This window comes from Dermacentor silvarum, chromosome 8 (assembly GCF_013339745.2).
Source record: "Dermacentor silvarum isolate Dsil-2018 chromosome 8, BIME_Dsil_1.4, whole genome shotgun sequence".
NCBI classification, from domain to species: domain Eukaryota; kingdom Metazoa; phylum Arthropoda; class Arachnida; order Ixodida; family Ixodidae; genus Dermacentor; species Dermacentor silvarum.
Window position 1 is genome coordinate 176848864 of NC_051161.1, and position 22608 is coordinate 176871471.

General features: G+C 47.3%; 1 protein-coding gene and 1 pseudogene across 1 annotated transcript in view; both read left to right on the top strand.

Annotated features, from left to right (window-relative positions):
* Positions 1-22608, top strand: part of LOC119461869 (stimulator of interferon genes protein-like) — a 362093-nt gene that overhangs the window by 256429 nt on the left and 83056 nt on the right. Inside the window, exon 6 of the mRNA XM_037723241.2 lies at positions 19660-19895. Coding sequence (XP_037579169.2) covers positions 19660-19895 — 236 coding nt within the window. The remainder of the gene's footprint in view (positions 1-19659; positions 19896-22608) is intronic.
* On the top strand, positions 11460-16834 carry LOC125947630 (uncharacterized; annotated as a pseudogene).

Genomic DNA, 22608 nt, shown 5'->3' on the forward strand with positions numbered 1-22608 from the left:
CTGACATACTATCCGAACAGCGCAAGGATCCCTGGATCGCCTCGCTGATCGACGTTCTAGCTGCGCCTTCGACGACACCTGCCCCACGGCTCTCTCGTGCCCTTCGTCGCCAGGCCACTCATTATACGCTCTGGGACGCAATGTTGTACCGCCGCAACTATCAGCCAGATGGTCGAAAATGGCTTCTTGTCATACCTCGCCATTTACGCTCCAAGCTGTGCGCGCATTTCCACGCCGACCCACAAAACGCGCACGCTGGCGTTTTGAAAACCTATGATACACTTCGCCAGCGCTTCTGCTTGCGGGGAATGTACACATACATCCGCAAGCACATTCGCTCCTGCATTGAGTGTCAACGCCGGAAGACAACTTGTCACACGCCTGGCCCATTACAACCTTCGCCCTGCCCCGCTCGCCCGTTTGACAGAATCGGCATAGACCTGTACGGGCCCCTTCCTTCCACCCCTGCGGGCAATCGGTGGATTATTGTGGCCGTCGACCATCTCACTCGTTATGTCGAAACCGCTGCTCTTCCAACAGCTTCAGCTCGTGATGTTGCCTTGTTCATCTTGCGCAGCTTCGTTCTTCACCACGGCGCGCCACGCGAGCTGCTGAGCGACCGAGGGTGTGTGTTTCTTTCGCAAGTCATCCAAGAGCTTCTGAGTGCGTGCAATACTATTCATCGCACCACTACCAGCTATCATCCACAGACTAATGGCTTGACGGAGCGCTTTAACCGAACACTTGGTGATATGCTCTCCATGTACATAGCCTCCGACCATTCTAATTGGGACTTGGTGCTTCCTTTTGGGACATATGCCTACAATACAGCCACACAAGCCACCACTGGATTTTCCCCTTTCTTCCTTCTATACGGACGTCAGCCCTCTTCCACACTGGATACCATACTTCCGTACCGCCCGGATGCGTCCGAATACCGCCCAGCCTCAGAACTCGCTCAATGTGCCGAAGAGTGCCGCCAACTAGCACGCTCATTTACATCCGTAGCACAAGGTCTTCAAAAAGAACTCTGTGACCTGGCTAAACCTGCCCCTACCTTCCCTGTTGGCTCGTTCGTGTGGCTGTCAATTCCATGCCAGACCCCCGGTCTCTCCCACAAATTTGCAGCGAAATATCATGGTCTCTACCGGATCATACAATGCCAGTCGCCGGTGAACTACGTCGTCGAGCCTGTGACACCTCCCACCGACAGAGGCTGCCGCGGTCGTGGAACAGTCCACGTGAGCCGCTTAAAGCGCTACTTCGACCCTCTTGTGCTTGCAGCGCCTTGAGTCGCCAGGATGGCTCCTCTTCGCCACCGGGGCCAATGTAGTGGGGAAGAGGGTCAAGAACTATCTAGAGAGGACGACGAGGTCCGGCAGCCCGGAGAGCGCGAGACAGCGACCGACGCTCTTGGGCCAAGGCTGTTGTTACGTAGCCCCTGCTTGTAAATAAACCCCCTTAAAACAGGAATAACTCTTGCTGTACGCCAGCCATCAGGGAGTGTCGCCGTATCGGTAGACTTCTGGAAAATTATTACTAAAAGGCGAGCCACTTCTATTGAGTATCTTTTGAGGAATGCATTTGGAATGTCGTCTGGTCCTGGCAAATTTTTTATTGTCTAATGCAAGATAAGCTTAGTAACGCCTTCAATAGGTATAGTAACACTATTGTTTTCATTGTCTTGGAGTACTTCAGCAAATGAATTTGACATCGAAGAACATGGCATTGAAAAAACACTTTGAAAAAATGTGTTGAATGATTCAGCTATCTCTTTTTTGTCTATAAGTATGCTACCGTTCAATAGTACTTGATTTATTTGGCCAGAGTTCTTTTGGGACAAGTATTGCCAAAATTTGGCAGGATTTTCCTTTACAAAGCAACAAAACTTAACAGAAAAACAGCGCTCTGTTGATTCCCGTAGCTTTAACTTTAGATCGAGAGCTAAATTTGTTATAAGTATCTTATCATATTATTGCTTCCTATAATGTTTGAGTCTGGGCTTTAGGTGAATCATTTCTCTCATTATCCACGGGTTATCTCCACCTATCCGTTTCATTTTATTAGGAATGAAAGTGTCAATGCAGTACTGGCAGCACCTTTTAAACTTAGTCCACATTGTGTTGACGTTATCATCATAAAATGAAAGAAGGGCTTCTTGCAATCGAAGTATAATGTTCGAATCATCAGCCGCTTCATAGTTTTTAACACTTATCGATTTGATGTTGCATGAATGGGAATTGCGTGAATGAATGCATGTGAGGTACACTAAGCTATTGTCAGAAATCCTCTCGTGTACTTAAGTTGTTCACTCGCCGAAGCCAGTCGAGCAGAGGATTAGATATAAGGTGGAAGATGATGTGCGAGTTACACGTGTTGAATGCAGAACTGTTATACGTCAACATCATATCCAATGAAGTTTAAGAACTATTCACATCAGTGGAGCCAGACGTCAATGGACACCAGTCACTACTAGGAAGATTGAAATCTCCGGAGGTAATTAGCTTCTGATTCTGGTGTTTGTCTAGATCATCTACGTTGCTAGCTTTATTGTGCTTTCCGAGTGCTCAAGAGACTTGATTATTGGCATGGACTTCTTACAGGCTAACAGCGCCGTAATCGACTTGCGGGAATCATGTGTTTCCTTTTTAACGAGGCAAACTGTCGCAACAATTGACACTGAAGAAAAATTCAATGCCCCCTGCATTGTTGATGACGATATGATGGTTCCTCTGAGATCCAGCTTAGCTGTTGCAGTAAGGAGCAACGCGTTCAGTGACTACGAAGGAATTGCAGACAGCAACACCAGACTCTTACTTGAAAAAGGGATTTGCATGGCAAGAGGCCTTATTTTCAGCTGCGTTTTCCTCACTAATTTTGGAAATGAGGTGCAACATGTCATGGAAGAGAACCATTATTGCAAGCCTTAAAAACTTTGTCGAAGTTACGTACGGACCTAAGCATTCCCGAGATTGCACTATCGAATTCCCAATTAAGATGTGGATTCTCTCCTTGCATCAATCGACATCGAGCCAGGTCTATTGCCCGGACAGAAAGAGCAAATAGAGAACCTCATAAGAGAATTCGCCGAATGGTTTTCAACTTCATCTAAGGTCTGACGTACATCTATCGCCGAACATCGGATAATTTTCGATGAATCATTGAGGCCTATTTACCAGCATCCCTACCGAGTGTCTCCAAAAGAGAGAGAAACCATCGGAAGTCAAGTTAAGGAAATGCTTAAAGATGACGTAATTCAGCCGTCGGCAAGTCCGTGGGCGTCACCTGTGGTACTTGTAAAGAAAAAGGACCAGACCTTGCGCTTCTGCATAGATTACCGGAAGCTAAATGCCGTCACAGAGCGGGATGTTTACCCACTTCCAAGAATCGATGACACTCTAGATAGACTACGAGATGCAAAATTCTTTTCCTCCCTAGACCTCAAAAATGGGTACTGGCAGATAGAAGTGGAGCAGAACTGATAGTTGGGAAAGTTGTTACATATTCATGGTGAAATATTTAGCGCGCACAATAGACAAGGACACAGTGAAGGGGGACACACGAGCGCTTTGCGTCCCCCTTCACACAGGCGCTCATGTGTCCCCCTTCACTGTGTCCTTGTCTATTGTGCACGCTAAATATTTCGCTATGAACAGATAGAAGTGGACGAATGAAATCATGAAAAGATGGCATTTGTGATGCCAGACGGACTATACGAGTTCAAAGTACTTCCGTTTGGCCTTTGTTCCGCACCTGCAACATTTCAGCGGATGATGGACACTGTGCTCACCGGTCTGAAATGGCAAACCTGTCTCGTTTATCTTGACGATGTCGTGCTTTTTTCTGCTACCCTCGAGCAGCATGTAGAATGACTGTGGGCTGTGATGAAAGCTATTAGATCAGCAGGTTTGACGATAAAACCGCAGAAATGCTATTTCAGCTTTCACGAGTTCCTTTTCCTTGGCCATGTCATCAGTTCAGAAGGAATTCGCACAGACCCTGAGAAAACTGCGGCTGTTGAAAAATTTCCAGTAACAACCTACAAAAAGGCCCTTACGCGTTTCTTAGGACTCTGCACCTACTAGAGATGCTTCGTGAGAAATTTTTCAAAAATTTGTCAAGGATCCGAACCGCTAACATGGCCAACAAAAGAAGACATGCCTTTCGTCTGGTCGAGTGAATGGGAGAATGCCTTCAATGAACTACGAATGTGTCTTCAGAATCATCTAGTTCTTGCGCATTTTGACCAGGAAGCCGAGACTGATATCCACACAGACGCAAGCAATTTAGGCCCTGGGGCCGTCCTCATTCAGTGGCAGAATGGAGAGGAACAAGTCATTGCGTATGCTAGTCCCACTCTTTCAAAGGCTGAGGTGAACTACTCAGCGACGGAAAAAGAATGCCTCGCGGTGATATGGGCCATCAGCACGTTATCAGCAAGCTATCAGCGACCATCATTCGTTGTGCTGGCTGGCCAATCTTGAAGACCCATCTGGACGGCTTGCAAGATGGAGCCTGCGACTGCAGGAATACGATATAACGGTTGTATACAAGTCCGGTCACAAGCACAGTGATGCTGATTGCTTGTCGCGTGCACCGACTGAATCCACGAAATCTACACCTGCTGAAGATGAACAGGATTGCCCATTCCTAGGAGCTGTGACATCATCGGAAATGGCGCAGCATCAGCACTCTGACGCGGAGTTACGTCTGCTCATTGATCACCTAGAAGGACACACTGTCGACGTTCCACGAGCTTTTATCCGCAGCTTGTCGTCGTTCGTACTGAAGAATAACGTCCTGTACAAAAGAAATTTTGAACATAGTGCTGAGACAATTCTGCTCGTCGTACCTTCAAAGTTACGCCCAGAGAGATTGGAAGCGTGCCACGATGACCCATCAGACAGACACTTAGGAGTGAGCAGAACCTTCGCACGCATCTGTACGAAGTATTACTGGCCAAAGTTGTTGAATTCTGTGCAACACTATGTCAGAACCTGCCGGGATTGCCAAAGACGTAAAATGCCACCATTGAAACCAGCAGGTCTCCTACAACCCATACAGCCACCGGAAATTCCATTTGCAAAAGTGGGAATGGATTTACTTGGCCCCTTTCCTACATCATCGTCAGGAAAGCGGTGGATCGTAGTTGCAACTGACTACCTAACTCGATATGCCGAAACAGGGTCTCTTGTTAAGGGAACGACCATTGAAGTAGCTGAATTAGCATTGAAGTAGCTGATCACAGACCGAGGAACCATATTTACTGCCCATTTGACACAGACCATTATGAAACTGATGCACACCAGTCACAGAAAAACCACCGCATATCATCTGCAGACAAATGGGCTGACTGAACAACTCAACAGAATGCTTACTGATATGTTACCAATATACGTGGACATGGAGCACCGAACATGGGGCAAGATCCTACTGTATGCAACATTTGCGTACAATACCGCAGTGCAAGAGACAACTCGAATGACGCCTTGCGAACTCGTTTTTGGCCAGACCGTCACCACATCCTTAGATGCAATGCTACCTGTAAATGAGACCTCCGAAAATGACCACGATATCAGCGACTTCGCAGAAAGAGCTGAAGAGACACGGCAGCTGCTGAGACACCGCATTCAGCAGCAACAGCAAATCTATGTGAATCGATACAACTTGCGACGAAGAGACGTCCAGCACGCACCTGGATAGGCTGCGCATCCGTGTGGGTGTGGACTCCCATACGGATGCGCAGCCTATCCGAAAAGCTTCTTCGTCGTTATTTTGGCCCGTACAGGATAATTCGCCGACTTAGCCCCTTGAACTAGGAAGTTCTTTCAGAAGGTCAAATAACTTCATCATGACTGCGGCATCGCACAGAAGTCGTTAATGTCATCCGAATGAAACCTTATGACAGACAATAACTGCTTTGGCCAACAAGCATTGCGAATGACAGTGGGAAAACCACCGCCTTCTTTATAAGCATCGGGACGATGCGCTCTCAGAAGGGGGACAATGACACAAGTGCCTTCAAATCTCGTGCACCAGCCGTCTCCTGCGCCTGTCCATGTGTTTACGGCTACGTACGAAAGATAGCAGCAGCGAAGTGGCCAACACGTGCTCACAAGACACGTGAGATCGGAGCAAGGTGTCGTCAGTGTGGGGCACGAGGAAAAAGAAGACGGGTGGAACTCTTGTGAGAAGACCGTGTACATTGGAGCGAGACTCTCGCTTAACTGTTTGTCGGGCACAAGTTGGCCCAATGTAAATTAGTTAAAGTAACTTCAATCAAGTATGTGTTACAATATAGATTTGTTAGAATTAGCCCCAGGTGGCCTGTACACTCCTGCCACAATGATCTGATTACCTGATAAGTTAACTTTACAGAAAACGCTTTCGTGGTCCGAGTTAACAGGGGGTAACGGTACCGACGGTAACATGTTTTTGCTAAGACCTGCTATTCCGCCACCTCGTGTAGGACAGGCTTTACGATAACACGTGCACGAAGGTGGCAAAAAGAAACTATCTGGTATATCAGGATGAAGCCAAGTTTCAGAGATAACGGTGATGCGGGGATCGTATGAGAGCAAAGCAGAGTATTTTTATTTCACAGGCTTTGCGCATTCAAACAGAAGAGATGGAAAACCCTTTCTATTTGTTTATGTTGGGCGTGTGAACATCAGACTTTCGATGTGTCAGATTTACAGTGTAGACCGCTTATAACGTAAGTCGCCGGAGTCGCGAATGTTTGCACTATAAGCGGTACCGCACTATAGGCAAAGCAACAATTTTCAAGGCCCGCACATATGCAAAACGTGTGCACCGAGCCGCCACGTGTATGCGACAGTCGAGGAATGCGGCTAGAACGTTTGCATTCAATTTACAGCTGAATCTCGTTAATTCGAAATAATTCACGCCGCGGCGCCTCCGACCGGCATTGCTCCGGTACTGCCATAGGGTAAAAGCTTAGGAAAGACCCCTCAATGTCGCGCGCGAACAAAACAAAAAAAAAACAAAGAAAAAAAACACGGCGGAAATTTCACCCTCTCTCAAATGGCAAGGTCGCCGATTCTGTGTTGCGCCGGAAGATGCGTGTACGTGCCGACGTCTCAGCCATGCTACCGTAGCCACGCGTAGAGAGTGGCAGTGAACCCTTCTTTCTCCTTTATGCTTTCTCCACTTCCTAGTCATGTGTTGACCTTGGACGCTGTGGCTACGGCGCAGAGGGAAGCAGCGGCACTGTCCCAGGCCGGCCAATGAAACTGCCCACGCCGGCAAACGCCCCCTTCCCAATAACGGCAGAAAACGAAACTTCGGGGAGCTGGCGCCGGGCCAGCTGGAACGGCGGCGCCTGCACTGGCGGCGGGCGCGCACGGTGACAGTCGAAAGGGAGGGAGCTACGAGGGAGGGCGAGGGGAGCCACCGAAGCGGCGGAGTTGCCGAGGCGAAATCCGCTTCCTTGCCCCCCTCTTCCCTCACATTCCACGGTCTCCGCGTGCGCCCTTCGCGCGTGCCGTGCCGGCGCCACCCGCTCCCTGTAGTTTTGTTTGCTGCCGTTATCGTGAAGCGAGCGTTGGCCGGCATTGGCAGTTTTGTGGCCCTCGCTTGCTATGCGCGCCGTGATATTTCACGACTCACACTCAAGATTCTGGTTTCAGCCTCACTGGCTGTTCGTTCGCACCACGTACCCTTCTCGTCTCTCTTTCTTGCTCGCACTCCTTAGGGCGCCCGTTTGAGGGGCGCGTTTGCTGTCTCTGCTGACTTCCGTACTCCCAGGCAGCCGCACTGTAACCGGTATTTCGTTTCCCGCGACACTATAAGCGATACGTGTATACATGGAGAGCTATGGGAAAATTAACGGGAGTCTGAAAAGACTGCACTATATCCGGTCCTGCACTATAAGCGGTTACGTTATAAGTGGTCTATACTGTATTTCATGACCTCGCAGGTTTTTTTATGCTATCTGTCCTTTGTAAAGGGATTCTGCTGTCCCACGTGTAGATTGTGTTATTTATAAAAAGTTTACCATACACAAGTTTGACTTGCTCGCCGGGACGTCGATCAGAATTTATGGATTGCCATAGCTTCTTTCCTGTGCGCAACATTGCTTGTGAAAAGTCATGCGATACAGATACGCCAGTATCTTTCAATTTGAAGCAGTTCTTAAAATAGAAATCTTTTCATTGTAGCTGTACAGTTCTGACAACAATCGACCTAAGTTTGTTACTGCGGCTTCTACCAATTCTGTGAATGCATTCAACGGAATTGATGCTTAAGCCGAGCTTATCCTTGAAGTTTTTGTGTACCACCATTTCTTCCAAAATTTCTCTAGTTTCGTTAGGATCTTCAGGAACGCCAAAGACTACTAAATTATTTCTGTGTGCATTGTCTTCGTGATCACGAAGCTTCCTTTCTTGTAACGTTATGGTCTGATCCACTGTATGGATTCTTCGAGAGTCTTTATCTTTTCTTCGTTCGCTTTCGATAATCTTAGTACTTCGTCGAGTTTCGAAAGCTTATCGTTCATTTTAGAAAGCATGTCATCCCATTTTTTTTTTTGGACGCTTTTATATCCTTAAGTTCAACACAGCTTGATCATTACTGTCATTACTGGGGTTCGTTTCTATGTCACCGCACAGCACAAGGAGCATCACAGACCAGCAATCGGAAATAATACATAAGCATCGCCGAGGGCACAGCAGCATCACTAGAGCATAATAACTAGCTGGTACGAGTACCAGAATAAAAACTGTGAAAACTGACCTGCACGGTCAACAAAGCGAAGTTAGCTGACATGCTTCCGCGAATGCCGCCGTGCCCTCTGACCAGGTGATGATTGGCCACTGTACTTATAGCCAAGGTTGGTGACGTCACAGACGAGGGAAACCAAGAAGGTAGTCTGTCAGCAAACGGGTAGTACGCTGTCTTATCTGCTGCTCCAATTGCGATGACTTGCAGGTTGAATTACCATGGTGCGCTTTCACGAGCTGCCAGGAAAGGCAGGTTTTTCACAGGACGAAAAAACAGCAGAGCCTGCATGGTCAACCAAGCGAAGTTAGCTGACATGCTTCCGCAAATGCTGCTGTAGATGTCTAAAGGTGTAATAAACAAAGTGAAATCTTGGCTTCCTCTTTGAGTGGTACTTGCCAATACCCTTAACATTGGTCTATCCTGGAAAACCATTGACATCCACCGGTCTCGTCAATTATTTTGTCAATTCATCGGGAAAGGAATAAGTCTGTTTGTGGAGTTGATAATCTCTGCACAAGCGATAGAGTCCATCTTCTTTCTGCACTATGCTAATGAGGTCAAAGTTCTGATGATACCAACATTCCTTGTAGCTCCTGTACTTTTCATGGCTTAGCCCATACGCTTTCTTCCCCACAACACTTTTGTCTCTAAGTTCAGAAGGTACTTCGATTGCAGTTGTTGAGGGGGGATAGGTGCCGACAAACAAAAGTTCAGGAAATTTCAACTAAATCTTGTCAGAGCTTGTGATTGTCCTATCTTGAGGTTGGAATGCTCGGTGGTGATAATGTTGTTCCAAGAAATGTTCATCTTGAATAGCTTCATGTCAGGCTGGGATTAAAGAAAATCGAACTCCACTTCTTGCATGACAAGGATCCTCACGGTGAGCTCTAGATACGTATCTGCATTTTATTTTTGCATCCGTCGATTTTACATCCGGCTAGTTTACCACAGTTTTCTTCATAACCTTGAACTTTGACAGGTCTTCTGGCATTGATTTCGTCTTTGTCAACTCTTTTCTCATTAATCAGATTGACTGAGTCACTTGTATCGATGACCGCGGACACCTGAATATTATTCACGGTCATTGGGACAAGCAAAATGTTTGATTTCACAAGGAATATTGTCTCCCGTGCCTCAGATTTCCTAACATTCTCAGATTTTCTGAGCATGTTCTTTGGAGGTTCCCCTTGACCAGGGATATGACACCTTGTGTTGGCAGAGTAATCTTCTCTTCTGTTCTGAGTCCATTCCCTTTTTGATTTGTGTTGCACCTCGCGTATTGATGGATGTGGAGGCCACGAATCGGACGACACATATTTTAAGCAGTAGAGAAGCTCCTCAGAAGTGGATGGTGCTTTAACCTGGAACTTGTCCATGGCCGTCTTGTGTCATCTCGTGTATCACTAGCAGCATGACACAGGAATCTGGAAGTGTGGGGTCCGCCAATTGCAGTAGGCGCCTCTTCTCAAGGTAATGGTCCAGCAAATTGCTGTCTTTCCGCTTGTAAAAAAATTGCTTTGTCCCACAAGCGAATGGGGTTCACTTGAAATGCGTGAATAAAACTTTTTTTCCATGTTTTCCATTATTCTTTCATATGTTCTGTGATGCGCGAATCATACCACTTTTAGTGTTGCCACAGAGGTACAGGCGCATGTTAACTATCCGATCGGAGTCACTTAAACATTGGTTCTGCTCACACGCATACTGAAAAAAATCCAGCCACAGAGCGGCGCTAGCTGTGCTACTATCAGACATTTCCGGCTTGACTGTCTCGGTGCGTCGCACCAGCAGCAAGTATACTAAAAATTGCTTGTTGTTGTTTCATGTGCTGCATTTGGTTTTTGCGTTAATTTTTCTATCCTGCTTACTATGCCTCGCAGAGGTGGCAGTGTGTTCCGATTTGTATCACCTTGAGCGTCACACTTATTTGCGATTTGTTTCCTCGTAGACTAAGTTCTGCCAGTTCCATGTCGATTTTCAATGTGCTCTAAATTTCTGTCTAAAGCCTCGTGAGCACAAAAAAAGTAGGTTTGGGCCGCGCCTATGGCGACAATTTACCATGTGGCGCCCCAAATGCAGCTGTTGAGGTGGGGATGTCTTCGGGATGGGTACAAACACCCCTTTCCAAGCGTTGAGGTCCCATAATGGCCGAGCGCCAGGCTGGGAGCGCGCTTTTGCCTATGTTACCGGTAGGCACCTGACGGCAGCACTTGCCTCCCACAGCCGCGGCGTGGATGCGGTTGTCTTCGGGTTGGGTACAAACACCACTTTCCAAGCGTTGAGGTCCCATAATGGCCGAGCGCCAGGCTGGGAGCGCGCTTTTGCCTATGTTACCGGTAGGCACCTGACGGCAGCACTTGCCTCCCACAGCCGCGGCGTGGATGCGGTTGTCTTCGGGTTGGGTACAAACACCACTTTCCAAGCGTTGAGGTCCCATAATGGCCGAGCGCCAGGCTGGGAGCGCGCTTGTGCCTATGTTACCAGTAGGCACCTGGCGGCAGCACTTTCCTCCCACAGCCGCGGCGTGGATGCTCTTTAACAAGGCCATCTGTAGTTGGACAAGAGGCACCCAGAGACAAAATCTCCCTTTCGCAATGTGAACCCCCACGAGAGCCGCACACTAGGCCAGGGAACAGCGATCACTGTCGTAAAGCAAGTCTGACAGAATGGTGTATAATAAATCAATTTTGGTTGCTTTGTATGTCTGCATAGGGGCAGCTTACAGAATTGTGATATTGCTTTTTATTGTCGAGTTAGAGTTGGAATCTTGATGTTTCAGTGTCGTATGTAAGAGGCCGCCTGCGGCGCGACAAGGAAGAGGAGCACGGGAAGCACGGCATTCGGAATGGCACGAGCCCTCAAGGCGCGTGATCCGAGGCGTAATCGAGGGATGAACGGCGCTGTCCGGGGATTATCGACGTGGCTCCGGGCCAAGAAGGTCGCATTATCAGCTACGCTCTGGCGACGGGAGACTTGGGGGTCTGGCCGAGTCCGTGACGTTGGCCGTCCAAGGTGTGGCTGTCGACCTCGGCAAAGTTCGAGCGAGGCTCCTGGACTGGCTGCAGCCTCTCACGGCGGGACCGGGCACCCCAGAGAGGATTCCTCTTCTGCGGCAGACCGGCACGTTCGATATTCCTCGGGACGCCACGTCGGCACTCGCGAAGAAGTTGCGACGCATCCCGACGTTAGGCCTATCCATGTGGGCCTAAGCAATGCCGCGCCTCATCACTGACGAAGTACAAGACGTCGACATCTTAGACAAACGAGGCGACGTGACGACGGCAAGGCAACGTTTACACATCGACAAGAGCACCGATTTCTTGCGAAAAGAGCCGACGAGCTTCAGACTGGAACATACATGCGACGACGAGCGCAGTAAAACGACTCTCTTTCGTAGCATCGCTATGGTGGCTAAAATTGGGAGGTCACGCCAGCGCCTGCATATCCACCGAGAGAGCGCGATCCTCTGCTTCAAGCGCCGCCGCGACAGCCACCGCTGCACTGCTGTCAGCACAGCGATGCGATGCATTTTCCCGCGTCGTCTGGGCAGTGCCTCTTTTTTATCGTGGATCCTACGGTGTTGTCTCGCTTATGGAAAAATACATTTCGTTGCTGACATGCCAATGTAAGGTCCAAGCTCAGTGGGACAGATGAACTCCAGCGCTTCGAAAGCGAAGCAACGTCACTGCTTCGCTCCCGGCTGCACTACCGGCTACGTGTCATTGAGGCAGCAGGGACAAAAGGTCTCCCTCTTTTCTGTTCCCAAGGACCCTGCCCTCTTCGAAGCTTGGCGACGAGCCATACCCTGTGCCGACAAGTCGGACGCGAAGTCGGTGCTTTGTGAGCGCCATTTCGACGAGCAGTATATTGAGCGTTTTTTCATGCACGTGATAAACGGTGAAACTGTTCAGATTCTGCGAGAGCGACCAGTGCTGAAACTTGACGCAGTGCCAACCGCATTCCCAAATGTCCCTGCACATATTTAAAAAAAAGCGCCAAAGAAAAGGTCATCAAGAACGTCCACTTGTGGCTTGCCTTTGAAGATTCGGCGCCAGGAACCAAGCACGTCTGCTTGCGAGGAAACCGACTCGCACAGTGCAGAATGTGATGGTGACCAAGTGCCTGTTTTGAACTCGCCTGCAATTCCTGACGTTCGGAAGTGTGGCCTTCCCAGCGCTTACTGGGCTAGACACCTGATTGCTGGAGCCGACAACATCACGGTGTTTACAGTGTGCGCTTTACGACTCTCTTTCGTAGCATCGCTATGGTGGCTAAAATTGGGAGGTCATGCCAGCGCCTGCATATCCACCGAGAGAGCGCGATCCTCTGCTTCAAGCGCCGCCGCAACGGCCACCGCTGCACTGCTGTCAGCACAGCAGTGCAGCGGGGACAAGATATGTTTTGAGAAATATGTGCTCGTTACATCAAATGAAAACACTGAAAGTTAAAGTGACCGTTTTTGTGCAAGTCACAAAAATAAAGACCGTTGATATCACCTACACTGACATGGCAGAAGAGTTGCTTCGTGACGTCGACTCCATGATACCGTGCAGAGGCTTTGGTAAAACCGGTGAATTTGGAGTAAATCCAAAATACAAGGAGAAGGACTTTTGGCAACAGAACCTTCAGCCCATCTTGCCGAGGGGTTGCTCAAACGCCGGAAAAAGCCTGCCCACAGTGCAAGCACCTCAGGAGACTGCTCCGGAATCGAGAATCCTACAGACGAAGAAGTGGTAAAACCGGGGTGCAGACGCTTTCATACAGGCTTAAGCTGCGGGACAGCACAAGCGAAAAGGAGCCGCCTGAGTCTCCTTCGGGTTTAAATCACGCATGAAGCAAATGAAAGAAAAGAATGCACAGAATGATTCTGCAGCCTTTGAAGAAGTGGCCAAGGCGCTACCCGTGAAACAACAGCCACAAGTCAAGGCGTGCTTTGCAGTGTGTAGGAGGAAATCCACCAAAGGAATGAAATATGAAAGTGAGTGGGCCCTAGAGTGCTTGATTATGTCCATGAAAAGACCCCGCCTTCTTGAACATCCCTACGTCGATATTTGAAGAGCTACAAGAGTGGATTTGGCCTAAGCGAGAAAGTGTTTGCTGCTGTGGCGGAAAAAACGAAATCTATGGACTCTTTCCAGTGCCATGGTGGACTCTTAATTGATGAAATTAAGCTATCCGAACACTTGAGCTTAGGATCCGATGGTACCATCGAAGGTTTTGTGGATCTTGGGAAATTCACACCAGAAAGTGAGCACTCCGTGGCATGCGGCCATGGCCTCGTCGTATTGTTTGTGCCTTTTACAGGAACATGGCACCAGATTATTGGTGTGTTCGCATCATGCAGCAATGTGAAGTCAGAGACGTAGGCAAAATAATCCTCGAAGCAGTAGTGATGTGCGAAAACACCGGTTTGCACGTAGACTTTATCACCACTAATGGAGCTGCGTGGAACAGGATTATGTGGCACTCGTTCGGTATACACGGCAGAAAAGAAAACACAGTCTGTAGAAGGCAGCAGCCTACAGACCGAGAACATTTTTTTCACTTCATCTTGGACTTCCCACACCTCGTTAAATGTGTGAGGAATACTTTTGTTCGAACTGGCATGAAACTGCCAGAAGGCCATGCCAGTGTTGAACCTATTGACTGTGCCCGAAAGCTCGATAAACAGCATGACACGACTCTCAAAGTGATGCCTCATATTAGCACATCGGTCGTGCGGCCCAATGACTTTGAGAAAATGAGGGTAAATTACGCAGTAAGGCTTTATAGCGATGAAGTCCTCAGAGGGCTTTTCTTGTACAATGAAATCATTGAAGAAAAGCATGGGAGCACGGCTGCGACAGTCAGCTTTGTGGAAAAAATGAGAAGGCTGATTGAGGCAATGACTTCAAGGTGCAGCTCAGGAGCACTTAAGCCTGGAGGGACGCATGAGAAGTGCATTGAAAACTTCTTGGCCTACCTGGACGAGTGAGAAACAGCTGCAGGCTCCGGAGGTTTCCTTAGCCGCAGTACAGCCAAGCCTTGTCAAGCACGCTGCACCTTCTCCGCTACCTGACGACGAAGTTGAACTATATGATGACATGCCGCTTGAGTCAGGACCCTCTGGAGAGGCTGTTTGGAATCGTCCGACAAATGTCTGGATGCAATGACCATCTGACTCCTTCCCAGTTCCTCATCTCGGTTAACACTTTAAGCTTCCAGAATTAGGCAAAACCACCGAAAGGAAGCAATGTGTCCTCAGGACTGCTGAGGAGTCTGCTGGGAGCCGACAACGGAAAGGACCCAACTTCGCAGAGGAAGCTGGATGAGCTTCTTGACGCAGGAAACCTTGCCGAAGCTTATGAAGTGCTCAGTGAATGCAGCCACGGTACCGAGCATGTTGACATGGTAGTGCAAACCAGCAATGCCAGACTCGTATATTACATGGCTGCCTATGTGGCTAGAAAGAGCGTTGCAAACACCAAATGCGCAGAGTGCAGCCGGCAGCTCCTACAAGGCGAAAACGATTCAGCTCCAGGTGCAGCATCCCTCACTGCTGCTGTTGACCGAGGAGGCCAGCTGTACCCATCAGCCATGCTCAGTGCAGCATCATGGACTTGGTTTCCTTCTTGTAGATAAAAAAGCTTACCCTCGTTGGCTGCCCTGACCACAGTATGTCCCTCACAAACAAAATTATCAAGTTCTATGTGCTGACTAGGCTCCATTTCCATGTGAAGGCTCAGAACAGCAAGCGAAACGCAAGGCAGGAAAGAATGAAATTGCTAAAGCTTAGACGCGTGCTCTAAGTTTGATATTGTTGCGAAACGCCGGCCACTCGGTCGCGTTGCCAGAAAAGACAGAGCCGCGATACACTCAATGAAGCCTTTAATGGCGAGAGACGAACATAAAAGGTATCATGATGATGATAACGGTGCGTGCACTTCTTGGCACCAGCAGGCGCGGAGGCAGCAGCCCACGTACCATTCTTTTTCTTCGTCGTCTGCTGCTAATCTCCGACATCCTCCGGAGCCTCAAATGTGGTGACATCTAGTTCTAGACATTGTAGCTTCTGCACTGGCCTCTTGAAGACTTTGCCTCCCTGTAATCGGATTAAACAGGCACGCACAAATCCGTCGGTGCCTTGGTACACCTCTTAAGCCCGGGCTAGAGGCCAGAATAACTTGGGCGTGTTGGGAATGTCGACTGTTACGATGTCGCTGACGTTTAAATTTCTTGAGTAATGCGTGGGTGAGCGATGAGCCGATGGCAGTCGCAGCAAATATTCATGTTTCCAACGCTTCCAGAAGTCATTCATAATTTTTTGTCGATGTTGAAAGCGTCGCTGATAGTCGTTTCTATTGTGGCTGGTTACTCGGCCTGACAATGTCTTTCCTTCTGGTAAAGTAAGTTGCTGGCCCACTAGGAAATGCGCTGGCGTGAGGGCTACAGGCTTCCCTGCCTGATTATCAGAATACGTTAGAGGCCATGAATTGAGCACCGCTTTAACCTTAGTCATAATGGTTGAAAGTTCTTCTGCTTTTCCTGTAGAGTGAAGCCTCGTTGGTTTTGTCGCTGGTATGCCTAGGATGTCGCTGATTTGGGACTCTGAATGCTTCACAGCTGGCCATTTTTCCGAGTCCTTACTCAGCCAAGCTGGTACTTGCCACCAGTCTACCGCGGTAACCAGTGTGTGTAAGTAAACACCTCGGGTCAGTCTATCAGCAGGATTGGTTTCTCCTGGAAAATGCCGCCAGCTACATTCCAAAGTAATAGACAGAATTTCTGTGATTCGATTCTTCACAAAGACGTCTAAAGTGGAAGGCGCTCGCTTTAACCAGCCAAGCACTATGGTTGCGTCAGTCCAAAGAAAACATTGCGTTCTTGGCATTAGATCTCCGCAGGTTTCCAGTATATATTTAACAGCCTGCTTCCTGCTAATGCACCCATTATTAGCTCTAGTCATGGCAAAGATAGAGCTTTCAGTGGAGCCATCCTTGACTTCGCTACAATAAGAGTGCTAGTCACGCTCCCATTCACATCTTCTACACGAAGGTATGTACAAGCTCTGTACGCTTTTGTGCTTGCGTCGGCGAAAACGTGTAGCTGAAGGTCACGCGGTTCTGTAACTCCACTCATGAGGTGAGGGGGAACGTTGACTTTTGACAAATTGATCAATTCGTTTCTCCAGTCGTGCCATTTTTCCGCAATGTGATCAGGAAGATCTTCGTCCCAGTCAACCTTCGAAACCCATAACTGCTGAAACAGCATTTTTCCTCGCACTACGTAGGGAGCGAGAAATCCTAATGGGTCGTAGATCCTCGATACTGTCTGGAGGACAAAACGCTTAGTGTCCTTTGCCTTCTGCAAGAAAGTAAAGATGTTCTCCGGGTTGTAGATGAAGGCGTCTGTTGCTTTGGACCAACCTAGCACTCTCTCTTGATGTCCAGCGTTCTCACAGGCTAGAGGGGTAAGAGCATCATTGGAGTCGGAACAGGCGTTCTAGTTGCCCACAGCTTGAGCTTCCTTAAAGGCATGCCAGCATCATCCATCAGCTCTTTCGTGCACTTGTAAAGAGTCACCGCTGCTTTTAAGTCATTCGCTCTGAATAACAGGTCATCGACGTAAAAGGATTTCAGAAGTAGCTGTGCTACGGCCCTTTTCTCGGGATGAACTTGTGTCAAGTGATGCTGTATAGTAGCCGTAAGCATGAATGAACTTGCTGTAGATCCAAAGGGTACTCTGGTCATACGCCAAACATCTACTGCTTCTTCCGTGAAAGGAACAGCAGGACTTTTGTCAAACCACAGGAATCTGAACAGGTCACGGTCCTCTTTTCGTATCTCCACTTGCGAACGCCTTCTCGATGTCTGCTGTCATAGGCACTAGGACAGCACTCGATGCGATGCACTCAACGAAGCCTTTAATGGCGAGAGACGAAGGTAAAAGGTATCATGATGATGATAACGGTGTGTGCACTTCTTGGCGCCAGGCGCGGAGGCAGCCGCCCACGTTCCTTTCTTTTTCTTCGTCGTCTGCTGCTAATCTCCGACAGATATTGTAACTTTAAGCTCGATTGCCTCTTCTTTTTTTTTTTTTTTTGCTGAGTGGTAAGTGATATTTCTTAGTGCCAAGCGATGCACTGTCTGCGTGAAATGTTTCATTGTTTCTTAACTAGGCACGAGCATGTGTAAATGTGCGTATTTTTCATTATTTTACCCTGGTATTTCATGATGTGCAATAGATCTTAATAATATTATGATGTGCAATAAATGTTTGCTATGTTTTGTTTCCCTAAGACCGCCAGTAATTTTTTCGGAGTAAGCTGATACCTTCGCTGCAAAACACTGCAAGGATACACAAAATGAAAGCTTTTAGTTACACAGATTCAGTGCCGCGTAAGTCTCCAACGGCCAACAATACCTTTTAATGCTTAAAATTGTATTGTATCAGCCACCGTCACCGTGATTTAGCTAAATCATTACTTGCAACAGTATCACTGAAAGGCCCACGCGCTAAACGCACGTGTACGCGTGCTCGGTACAGCGCGCGTACCGAGCATCGCATTACGACCGACAGCACCACCGCCGCGGCGCTCGAAATGGAGGAGCGGCTCCGAGCTCCCGTTGGCGTCACCTCCCAATTCTAGCCACCATAGCGTCGCAGATGTAGGCCAGGGTTGCCTGACTTTGATGTGGTAAACGCCGAGAACTTAATGCAGGCGGAAATAAGGACATATTTAGTGTTTACAAACTAGGTTGTATTAGTGTTAGGGTTATGTATTAGTTTGAGTGAGTGTGCTTTTAAGTTTTGGGCTTTGGTTGTAATTAAAAAATCTGTTTGCTGTGTTGACATGCGTCGTCCTCCTCCATCTCTTATGACACCCGCACACCCCGAGATCGGTGACACGCGACATTCAGATATTTTTAGATGTTCTGCTGTTCAACAATTTTTTAAAGGAAAATGATGGCCTAAATAAAAGGTACTGCTTCCTAAAATAGATAAATGTTGACTTTTAAATGCAATAAAGCCCATCAAGTTCACTGCAGGGGATGCTGCGTAAAATAATTGCGCTGTATTAAGATCCTCCCTTACCCGCATAGCTGATACTCGAATACTATTGGCTGCACACCCGAGCTGCATCCAGGCATAGTCAAGCACTGCTTTTAAGTCTGGTAGTCGTGCTATTTCTGTGTACACACCTATGCCCTCCTTCACCGAGTGGCTATCAAATCACACATATAGGTGACTCATTTTTGTCTCATGCACAATGGTGGCGCTAATAATGCAGGTGTGCTGCATGGGTTATCACATTAATCAAGGAAAAAGGTTTGAATGTTTTATTGAAATGTTGCTGTGATTAAAAAAATTGGAGACAACCATATTTGGTCCTTGGGAGGTTATACCGGTGGGGCTAACCTTTTAGGGTACTTCCTGTTGGGCTAGCTGGTGTCAATTTACACCTCTGTGCTTATAGTTAACCATTTGGCACCTCATATTATTTGTGATTAGAATTTTGGTAGTATTTGAAATTCGAGGCAAGTTATTCAGCCAATCAGTATTTGAGTCGAACTTAAAACATTTGCACACCCCTTGTTGTGACCCAGAAAATGCTGTCCTAGCTGTGGAGTACATGCATACTTTAGGTTGAACACTGTGATTAGTGTCAGCAAAATTGGTGCACTCATTTAGATAGTGCACAGTACTAGTAACACATTGAAACCCCTTGTAGCCAATGTATAAAATTTTGTCTGAGCTAGTTGGTCATGCATAGAACAACATATTCAGCACTCAGTAGGAGCTAGGGACAACAGTGAGACCCAGTGTGTGGTTTGTGTTTTGTTACCTGCTAATTTATTGTGCCATAATGTATGCAGAGCCGCATGACACGATGGGGTTGTCTAGAATGGCAGCCCTGACTGTTGGTCATCTGTGCAGCCCTTTGGGAACGGATGACGCAGTACGAGCAGGACAACGATGTCATCCTCGCTATCAGGAAACTGATTGTCCTGATGCCAACATCGTGCTACATAGAACCAGAGTTGGGCGTTGGTGGTGATGAGGACATTGAAGTGGCCAACCGGATGGACGAACTGAAGATCTCTCGAGCTGGCACTCGGGAACGCAAATACACAAACACTGTTTACAAGATACGGAATGGTGACGACAGTCCGGTACGTCCTTGCTAAGCTTGCTCCTCACGTGTAGCTGCATGGAGTTAGGCCAGCTTTGCCTAATCCAGCAAACAGTCATTTATTGCCAAAGAACTACATTGCCAAACAAGTCGTTCACGTATGTGGTCAAACACTTCGAAACAGCTTGTTAGGACTTGTGCAATGAAGATAAAATAGGACAAGACAGGCTTTGAATTACTGTGCGTAGATTAAATACGTACATATACAGTGTGTTCAACTTAGTGTGCCTAATTAGAATAACACAATGGTTGCATGATTCCTTTAGTTCAGCTGTGTTATTTGATGTGTTTTAAATAACCACAATAAATTTACTTCAATGGCTAATTAACAAAAAAACTTTCATATTGCATGCACTTTGAGAATCTGTGTAAGTGCAGCTCTTATTAGCCTTGAAAACAACACGACACATCACGATCAGAAACGTGCAGCAGTTTTCAGCGCAAAACACATCCTGTAGCCTGCCTGTAATGGTCATCAGCTGCGGTGCCTTACGGTGCATTTGAGCCAGGCGCGATATGCTTGTGCGATCACAAGCTGATTGCTGATTTGTGAGAGTTCACATTTCTCTGCACCGGATGCATTGGAAGTAGACAGAGTTCCTGGCACTCTGCGAAAAAAATACTGTCAGCTGGAACTGCATGCTGCATTTGTCGAGAGCGAAAATGCGACGCGTCGGCGAACAGTTGTGCCACCACCAGCGCGAGGGCATCCACACGAAGAGAATGGCAAGGCATGCCCACAGCACAGCAAAGCTTCCATGATATTGTGAATGCAATCGGTGCGTTCTTGTGCTCGTGGATGGATATTTTATGAGGGTCCCCTGTGAAATGAGGTCATGGCGAATGCATTCTAGTTTGTCACTTTTACCTTTCTTCTGTGCCTATTTTTTAACATGGAAGTGTTCTTTTTTTGAAGTTTATTTCAGGCAACCAATAAAATGTATACATACTTATATGTGTCTATACACATATACAGTTGCTTAGAGGACCGGCGAAAAGGCAAAAAAGCCTGACAGGGTGCCTGCCCCCCAAGAACCCAAATTCACCCCCAAAAAGGCACCAATGCTCAGTGTTACAATTTGGCAAAAACTGGTTTCACTAATGACTTTCGGCAACAGATGTAGCGAGTGTGACGTAGGCTCCGGCGCCGCTATCGAGGAGTGGTGAAGCACTAGTCACGGCAATAACGAGCGCCGACAGGGAGCTCTTCAGTAGTCACAGTGCAGCGGAGGCTCCAACGCGATGTAACCATAGGATAAAGAACCAAGTTTAGCCTCTAGCATAGAGTTTCATACAGTAATTATACAGTAAATAATCGTACAATAAAAACATTATTAAAACTGTCCAATGGCAGGATTCCAACACAGGACCTCTAGCACAGAAGCCCCATATTGAAACCATTACGCCAAGGACGCATGCATCGTCATGCGACATAAAACGGCCTTATGAATTTATGGCACTTGGCGCGTTTCGATTTGGCCACCTCGACAAGCTGAACCGTTTTAATTAGTAGTGAATGTGCGCGTTCGCAGCGCCTTCTGCACTTCAAAAAGTATAGATTGCTCTGAAATTTACGGCAATGAAGCATATAAAGTACAATAAACAAAGCCACAAGAACGTCTAAATCCACAAGCACGAAGATCGGACAAATCCATGTACTTCTGTGGCCTCGTGTAGGCAGTTAGTGTCAGATCAACCTGTGGCACCTCGTCGCCTACGGATTGCAGCTTCAACATAAGACTCTTTAACATTATTGGTTGGAATCCTTTTTAAGAGAACAGCTGACTTTGATAAGAAGTTGCTTATGTCTTGAAGTTTAACATTTTCTATCTGTCTACTTAGTGTAACGAAAACGGTACGGTTATATCAAATGCTTCTCAAAGAAATTTGTGATGACAAAAAATCAATTCCGTAAGATTCCTTTATTATTCTCTCTCAGTGCGTAGTGAGAGGAATGTCTTAATGCCATGAGGCACTAGAATATACGACCCTCCGTGGTGGTGTAGTGGCTAAGGCATTGCGCTACTAAGCCCGAGGGGTGCGGGATCAAATCCCGGCTGCGGCGGCCACATTTCAATGGGAGTGAAATGCAAAAACACCTGTGTACCGGCATTAAGTGCACGTTAAAGAACCCTTGGTGGTCGAAATTAATCCAGAGTCTCTCACTACGGTGTGCCTCATAATCAAATTGTTGTTTTGGCACGTAAAACCCCAGAATTTAATTTTTAACTAGAACATACGAGGGTTTATTGGCCAGTACATGACACCTCAAGTTAGAAGGATGCTCCATCCGCCACTTTGTCTTGAGCACTGCTGGTAAAAACTCCCGAGGCTAATCTTGTAGCCTAGAAAGTGGATGATTTATTTATTTATTTATTTACAGATTACCTACATCGCCATAAAGTTATTACGGAGGGGGGAATTAAACATCACCAGTTCAACCTAAAAGTTTTTCACATATATACTCACAAACAGAAGCACTACAATAGCATTTAGAGAAAGACAAACAAGGAAGGTGAAACAAACAGCATTTCAGGATCTATAACATACACAGTTGTTTTACAAGAGCACTGTCAAAGTATAGAATTCGTTATTCGACACATTTACTACAGTCGAGTCCCGCGACAATGAAATTCACGGGACACACGAAAAATTTCGTTGTGGCAGAACTTCGTTGACGTGAAATTGGTATG